The sequence below is a fragment of the Solanum stenotomum genome, chromosome 7, assembly GCF_019186545.1.
Source record: "Solanum stenotomum isolate F172 chromosome 7, ASM1918654v1, whole genome shotgun sequence".
NCBI classification, from domain to species: Eukaryota; Viridiplantae; Streptophyta; class Magnoliopsida; order Solanales; family Solanaceae; genus Solanum; species Solanum stenotomum.
In genome coordinates, this window is record NC_064288.1 from 56,217,133 (window position 1) to 56,226,049 (window position 8,917).

General features: G+C 30.0%; 1 protein-coding gene across 1 annotated transcript; it reads right to left on the bottom strand.

Moving 5' to 3' along the window:
• Positions 1-4,333: 4,333 nt before the first annotated feature.
• Positions 4,334-8,581, bottom strand: LOC125871617 (auxin transporter-like protein 2). Its single transcript, XM_049552246.1, has 8 exons — positions 8,053-8,581; positions 7,737-7,925; positions 7,464-7,649; positions 7,268-7,380; positions 6,984-7,167; positions 6,747-6,844; positions 5,476-5,941; positions 4,334-4,893 (listed from the first exon to the last, which is right to left on the bottom strand). Exons 2-8 carry the CDS (start codon positions 7,914-7,916, stop codon positions 4,660-4,662), a joined length of 1,461 nt encoding a protein of 486 aa, XP_049408203.1. The 5' UTR covers positions 7,917-7,925; positions 8,053-8,581; the 3' UTR covers positions 4,334-4,659.
• Between the last annotated feature and the right edge of the window lie 336 nt (positions 8,582-8,917).

An 8,917-nucleotide genomic window follows, 5' to 3' on the forward strand; every position in this document is an offset into this window, starting at 1 on the left:
AAGTGAGAGAGCGAGATCTGGGAGAGTGGCGAGCGAGATCTGGGAGAGGGGAGAGAGAGGAACGAAAATATATGTATATATACAATTTTCTCTCGCTTTATACAAACACAAACACACTTTATACACTTGCGTTTGTATAAAAAACGAGAGAGGCGAGGGAGAGAACGAGAGTGGCGAGCGAGATTCACTAGGAGAGAGGTTAAATAGCAATAGTTTGCTATGGGGTACAATTAAATCAAACTATATTTATATCATTTAATTTGAATTAATAGTTTGCTATTATATACAATTTTCCCATTGATAAACTAGATGACCGAAGAGTATTGGGCCATATTTTTCATAAAGGCCCTTCAATAGAGAGAACCAGCCTACATTGCCCCATATAGAAGCCCAATATAGTTACTTTTGCTAACCCAAATCTAATATTTTGTCTTTTTGGGCCTTACTAAACCCATAAGAACCCCCTTCAATTCTTAAACTTTCAGTAGAGCCCAAGACCTTTTCTCTATGGGCCTATTTGATGGAAGTCAAGTTTGACACCAATTGGTCACTCTACTTTGATGAAATGAATTTTTCCTGTCTCAATTTAAGTGATACGTGTTTTAATGACTTGACATCTTAACGTTGTCACTTTGGCAAGAATTATTTTGCTACAAATAGAAAAAAATTAATGGGGTGTCCAATTTTCAGTTTACTATTTAAGTTATATGATGCTTTTTATTTAAATTCATTTTACTTGTAATTAGTAGTGATAAACTCTTGAAAAAGTGTAGCTCCTCCTCCTCCTCTATTAGTTAATGGCAAATTCAGGATTTTTGGATTTTATGTTCCTACAATAATCTCAAATTAATGTACAATTAACCTCCTCCTCTACTAGTTAAAAGCAAATTCAAGCTTTTTGGATTTTATGTTCTTACAATAATCTCAAATTAATGTAAAATTAACCGGACAAATGGAATGGATTCTGAGCTAAATATTAGTATAATTTTTTCAAAATTTTTAATACAAATACATGATCTAGGAATTTTTTTTTACTAATTTGGTGAACCCCTAACGATTGCACTAGACCTGCCCTTTCTGTTAGTGTGTCTAAAGTTATTGTCAAGCAAGCTTCCAACAAAAATGTCTGAAATTTGAGATTGTTCCGAAGTTTAGAGTGTTAGATCAAACTTTAAATAAAAAAACCTTTTGACATATCAGGAGTTCAAACTTGTTGTACATAAGAACTTTTTAAAAAAATTCAGGCTAATGCTTTTTTGAAGGTTATATACATTAAAATGATTAAACTTATAAAAAAATGTGAAACTTAGACTATACGTCTATAAAACTAAAAAGATTTTATAATCTTTTACTCAAACGAAACCTACGTTCGACTTACTCTATATAGAGCATAACATAAGGAAATAAATTTAATAAACGAAAGTCCACTAGCTAGGAACACAATTTAAGTTTTACATCTTAGATTTGTTCACACTTATAAAAATCTTGGGTAAATTAATACTATATTATATAAATTAAATAGTTGATGTGAACCGAGGAAGATTATCTTGTACTTAAAGCCGTTAATAAACAAATCTTAAGTCATGATTAGCATGATAATATTCACAAACACAACTACTTTTGCTAAGTTTTGAATGAATCAAAAGTCCACACTTGTGGAGACAAGATTTAGATCTTACCAATGTGTTTCCACATGCTCATGCGTATTCTTCAATTTGCCATTTTGACCCAACATTTTTTTTTTTTTACATTATATTATATTGATATGATCTCTAATCCCATGACCCAAGATTTACTTGTTTTATTTTTGTTTCACAAGAATTCACAGTATGAAAATTACCAAGTCAATGCTCTAAGCATCCTTTGAGTTGGGAATTTATCATAGTTTACAAGGTAAGAGTAAAATGTACACACTAGCATTTTCAGACATTATTTGTGAAATTATAAGGTCGTTATTGTAATGCTCCAAGCCACCAAAGATAAAAACCAATTTTCGAGAATGAAGATCATATATATTTTGGGAATTAAAAGAGTTATTGATTGAAGGGAAAGGAAAGTCATGAAATTCAAGGAACCGGTTGTCTATTATAAGGTCGTTATCGTAATGCTTCAAGCCCCATATTATGATTAGACTTTCATAGAAGAGAAGTTCAATTGATCGTCATTAAAATACTTCTCGAAAAATCGAAAAAATATTTAATCCAATTTCGGTAGTGAATTGAATATATTCATCACCAGTTAGATATAGCATATAAGTCAATAGTAATATGTATATGACAAAAACTCGAGATACTTGGGTGTTCTAAAATTAATGCACACATTAAATTTGAAGTATTATCACCAAATTCATCATATAATAAGTAGAATAAGTAAGTGTAGATGAGCGAACAATATAATTACCTTTTTAACAAAATAAATTTGTCAACTCTATATATAGAATTATTTTTTATAGAGAGAGATGTGAGCAGAACATATAGTGAATGTGACCACACTATTGCAACTACAAGTACATTAACATATAGTGACAGGTCAATAATTCTAATAAGGGAATTAAAGAAAATGTAAGAATATCATATAGGGATCCAAACCTGCAATGAAAAACAATTTTTCTACTTTCACTTGTCTCAATATAAAATATCAAAGAAAAAAATAATCCTTTTTTATGTTGCAAAATAAGTAAGCAAAAATTAATTAAAAACAAAAGAAGGAAAAATGTGCTATTATTTATCAAAATCAGAAAAAGGAAAAAAAAGAATCATAGATGTATCATTGAGTGTGCGTGTTTAATATAATCATGATTACAACTTCATTTCATATCAAAATGGATTGAGTTAAATGAGTAGATTATTAACCCGCTCAACAATTACTTAGGCTGAAATGAGCTAAATTTTGAATCATAACCCAACTAGTTCAGTTCTTACGTAAGTTTTAATTATTGTGTTTGTTCTTTTATAAATTTTTAATACCTAATAAAATTATTATTTTTTCTTCATTATAACTGTATAATATATCAAACAAAAAAAATATTTTCATAAATTTTTTCTTGGACCAATTTAATTTATTATATATCAATATATAATGATTTGAACTAATAAATGAACAGATTCATAAATCACCTAAATATAAACGGATTGGACGAATTTAATTTAATTTTGTCATTTCTAATATGGATTCAAACTATTTTCTCTTTTGAAATGACATATGCACTTTATTCATCCATTTCCAAAAGTGGAATACCAAATTCGGCTACCCAACTTATAAACTACTTTTTTTTTCTGTTTTATCACTTACCTATATGCTCTAAACTTTTTTAAAAATTGACCTATAAATTAACATATAATCCATTAAACATCACAAACAAAGAAAAGTTAGATTTAATTATTCTAAAAGAAACAGCATAACAACACCTTAATCCGGATATTACGCAATATATTAATTAATTAAAAGTTCAACATCATAGAGAGTCAAATCTAATCACTCATCCGTCTATCTTTTCTTGTCTACTATACTATTTTGGAAAAGTTTATGAAATCAATATATAATTTGTTATGCTGTGTCTATTTTATCCTTACTATTAAACACGATTCATTTTTCAATATTTAGTTGACTTAAATTTAATAAGAGTGATTTGATAACATTATCCCCATCATTTATTGATTCTTAATTTCTATATCAAATCAATAGTGGACAAGTAATATTCGTTCTAGACTTATATGTGAACAAACTAACAGTAAGAATAAAATAATAGAAAATATTAAGAAGAGACTTTAAAGTGAGAGGTTCATTGCATGTTCAAGATTTTGTTAAGGCATGTGAGAGAATATGTAGGAGGAAAGAGTGGCACATGACAAGGTTTTAACAAGCAAACGTGCATTCCATGTGAGAGGGAAAAAACTTTGGGTCCAAGACCCACTCTTCTAATAAAGAAGAATATCAAGTCAAAAAGATCACATCCTAAACCAATTATTATTGTTATTCACTTTAAGATATGAATAATATTTATATTATTAGATCATTTATAAGCATATTTTTATAATTGATCTGTTATAACATTGTTAAAATATATATACACTATCAATTTATAGTGCTACTTAAATCCTTACTATAATTATTTGTCAAAACTTAACAAGAGGGTGTTAATTGTAATTGAAATTAACATTTGATCTCTTGATCATTGAAGTGTTGTTTTGGGCCATTAAATTATTTGTATTTTTTTTTGGGTAAAAAAAAATATACAAAAATACTTGTATTGGATCATACCTCATGGAAACATGACTAGTAATAATGACACTGTAAGGGCAAAAAGTTTCAACAATACCAACAAGGCAACAACTATATAAAATCCTATTTTATAGCAACAATCATTTACTACTCCACCAAAAGTGGGGAAGAAAAAGAACTTCAATAAACTAACACATCTTGATTTAATTATCCTATGCTTTTGATAGCGAAGGATTCATCACAATTTAACACACTATTATATCTAATATTGCTGTAAGAGAAAAAAATTTAAACTTAAGAAAATGAAAATTTTGACACACACCACATGTAAGGGAAGTATTGCAACAACCCCATGTATATAATACACAAGATATAGTCTAAGGACATTTTTGACTGTTGAAATTTTTCAACATCCCGAGGTGGATCTAGGTCAACTTCTTAGTGGTGGATAGGCGCCGGATGTGGTGGTAGACTTGCCGGTGGAAGTGAAGGTTTGCATTGATAACATTTCGCGAAAAGGCCAAATGTATCAACTTGTCTGACAAAATTGGTCATGCTAGCCCAACCTCCGAACCCAAATCCAATGACGAAAACCCAAACCACAATGAAGGTGTTAATAACAAACATAGCAGTCCAACTTGGCATGAAAAATGGTGGTTTCTCTGCTGCATTCTGCATTAGATGAAACAAATAATATTACAAAGTTTTTATGAACACAACAAATATAGCATAGTTTTAAGGAAGGACCATTATTGAAAGAATATGTAAAATTAATACTCTAGGTGTGTATAGTAAATATATGTCAAAGTCAAGGGGGGCATATGGTTGTCAGTCAACTAGTTAGCCAGCTCATTTCAGACATAATACTAACAGGGAGATTGTAGCTTATAACTAAATGAAATAGACTTTCCACCTATATCATATATTTCCAAATCCATGCCATTAATGCCTTTGTTGTACCTTTGTGTCCTCCCTTCTCTCTCCCCCCACCAAGTTATGCACTCTGATAGTGTAAAAATTATTTCCATTCGATAACATTATAAATGTTATAATTGGACCCTAAGGTAAAAGGACAGAGACTAAAATCCACTATGGTTTACAAAATGTCATTGCACAAAACAATAGCCTTAAGTCACATAAAAGTACTTGTTTTGAGACAATTTTTACTTCATTTAACTTATAAGAACATAATAATGATCATAATTTTATGATGAATCGTTGTAATACAGATAGATGGGAGAAATGAATGCGTACCTGACGAGCAGATGATTTTCGATAAGTAAGCATATGGGCAAGAGCTGGTATGATGTAGACAGTGAAACTAACCAAAAGAGCCCCAACTGCAGAGTTAATAGGACCAAAAAATGGGAAAATAATAGCTAAGAACCATATTGGTATAACAACAGGCAATCTAGCTAATGCCCTCAAACATATACTTCTTGTATCATGCATCCCTATAACTTTCTCCCAAACAAAGTACAACGGAGTACACGCGAATCCAAACGTGATGAACTGATGAATCAACATCAAGATCACAGCAGCATCACGCCACCCGTTTTTTGGTAGAAGTGAGAACGCGTTACTATGGTTTAAAAGTTGATCTCCAAATGCCCAGTAAACTGCTGAAGCTGATGGTAGTGTTAGAGTGAACACATACAATGTTGCTATTAAGTAAATGTACTTGAACTTTTGTGGTTTCCACATTGCATGCATTATTTCCCTGAAAATGTGTACCAATTTAATTTTTATATACATATACATATGCATAGTTAAAAGTTTAAATAAAATAAGAATATGGAATCTAATCATATGCTATAATTACTCAACAGATATATACTACTTTTGACAATATGGGGCATTGGATTCTTTAAAATTCTTAATGGGACTCATTTAATTGACTAAACAATTCTTTGGCTTAGCTAGTTCCCATGTACCAAGAACATGTCAAGATACGAGGATAAGATCATAGTCAATAATTTGAAGAAAAAAAAATCAAAGTATATTTAAGTAGAAACAAAAGTGAGAAATTAATATATTTTTTAAAAAAAGTGAAAACAAAACTAAATAACAATATACTCAAAGTAATTTTCACGATTGGAATTTAGAAAGTGTAAAGTAATATATATACGGACCTTATCATAACTTGAGAGATAAAAAGACTATTATCAATAAAGGAGCGATTTAAGGAAAAATAATTTAAAGTAGTTTTATTTATTTTTAAAAAGAAGTGGAAACAAACGTGAGAAAATTTTGTACTATTGAAATGAAGGTCCATTTTCACTATTGTTTGTTTTTTCATGTGAAGCAAAATGTTGTTTTCCTAGCTTACAAAATTAAAAGAAAAGTTATTTTTTTCATTATTTTGTCGGTTTTTACAAAAATCGAGGTGGGAGGCAAAAGCTGCAAAGAGAAACCGTGTAGAAACAAATACTAGCAAATAAAAAAGAAGTAAAATATATTTGGATAAAAATGATTACATATTATTATTCTAAATATAAATAAATTATAAAAGTAAAAAAACTTACACAGTAACAGCATGTCCACCAAAAGTGTAAAGAATATTGGTTGCACCAGTAAAATACAACACTAGCTTTGATGGAGCAGTGTGTTGAACATTTTCAACCTATACAATAATACAATAAAAATTAACTTTTCACCAAAAAAAAACCCCAAATCTAAAAATTCAAAAATTAGGATTTAGTTATACAATTATCATTTTTTTTAATATAAAAAAAGTTACATATAGTTATCTTTTTATTTACCTGACCATGAACCAAAGCCGCCACGGTTAAGTACCATGCTGTGTAAGTAGTCATTCCAAGGCCTAAAAAGGACCAAATCCTATAGTTGTGGAAAGATGGAATGAAAACAGTAGTTGCACAACAAGCTCCAAATATGTAAGTCCATGTCCTCTTGTCCAAATGATCATTGATGTAATATATGTTACTGTTCCAAGTCAAGAAACCATCCAAAAAGAGAAAAAAGATCAATTTTTTTTTAACTAAAAACCACTTTAATAATTACTAGTAATTTTTTGGGATCATACCTTGCACAAGCAATTAGTTGTATGACAGATCCAAAGAGAAGGAAAGTACAGTTGAAGGCAAGGCCTGCTGCTTTCCAGTATGGTCCCAATAGTCCATCAAGCACTTCAAACCACTGTCAATAAAATGAAAACAGTAAGCTCTTGCTATGCGCGGGATCAGATCATATTGAGTCTATTGTTTTTTGTTTATACGAACCTGAATGACATGATTCTTGAAGCTAGCACCTTCTTTTTCTTTTCTGCTTCTATATTCAATATAGAGAACACTGATGAGGTATGCAGTCCAACTACCCATAAGACCATAGAACACTTGTAGTACTATTCCTGATACCATACCAAGTTGAGAAAAAGAGTATGGTAATGTCAACAACACTTGCGCTACCTGTTTAAAATTTAACAGTAAGATTTTTCTTCAATATATCAAAATCGTAAAATAGTTAAACAATAGTAAAGAAATATATATATATACTTGATTAGAAGCACAACTGAACCAAGCATCCCAAGCAGAGCCTCCATGCCAGAGAAAACTCTTGACATTAAAAAGCGATTGATCGTCTTCTAATTTTTCAACTTCTTCTTTGCTGCAATTTCCATCAGTATCACTGAAATTTGGGACAATTGCTTCCTCTGCTTGCTTCTGAGCCAACATTATCAATTTCTGCCAGATCTCATCAAAACAAAAAGACACAATATGAGACAAAAAAAAAATTAAAAACAGAGCACTGCACAATTCCCCCTTCTTTCCCAATTACACAGATCCAAAAAAAAAAACTTCCATATCTTACCTTGTAATACTAAGATATCTTTTTGTTGAAAACCAGATCTCTGTAAAAAGACTAAGAAGAAGAAGAATACTACACTTCCTTTCTAATTGAACTTAATATTCCTTTTGCTAACTTAACAGCAACCGCCCCAATTCATTTTATAGTTAATAAAAAAAAAGAGTGTAAAAGCAGAGAAGAAGAAGCAACTTTTTTTTTCTTCTTGTAAGTGAATAAATGCAAGCTCAGAATAGTAAATTGCAAAGATCACAATTAATTCACTTAAATGCTCTTGTGTGTGAAATTTATATGATAAGTTTGACAAAGGCGGCGAAGAAGGCCTTAAAAGAAGCAAAAAAAAACAGAGCTTTTAGTTGCAGAAAGAGAAGAAAAAGAAGGAAGGGAAGTAATAGTAGTAGTAGCAGCTAATCTAAGCTAAGCTTACTGGTTGGCAGAGGTAGTATGTATATATATTAATTGCATGTCTCTTTTTTTTATTTTTCTTCCTTTTTTGTTTTTTGAGTTTTGGAATTTTTTTATTTTTTTTCCTTTTATATCTTTTTCATCACTGTAATCCACTCATGATACTTACTCTTATTAAGGGTCTTTGTTTTTGGTAGAGAGGAAAAGAGACATGAACGTTTATGGTGACATTGACTCGATTTGTTTGGATCGATTTATTATAAGTATTTTTAATTCAAAATAGTTTACAAGCATTTTTAGAATATTACTTCCTCTCTTTTTATTTTATGCGACATATTAAGAAAAAAATAATTAAAAGTTGTGATTTAAAATGAATGATAGAAATTTGTGTGGTTATAAATATTTCATAAGGGTAAAGTGGATATTTTAAAGTTGAATTGTTACTTAATATAGAAATATGTCTTTT

Bases quoted from the DNA above. Each gene is read 5' to 3' on its own strand.
- LOC125871617 (XM_049552246.1), bottom strand. From the start codon at position 7,916: ATGTTGGCTCAGAAGCAAGCAGAGGAAGCAATTGTCCCAAATTTCAGT. The intron at 7,381-7,463 runs GTTCGTATAAAC...TTTTATTGACAG, and splicing joins TCAAGAATCATGTCATTCAG to TGGTTTGAAGTGCTTGATGG. The intron at 6,845-6,983 runs GTAAATAAAAAG...ATTATTGTATAG, and splicing joins CGGCTTTGGTTCATGGTCAG to GTTGAAAATGTTCAACACAC.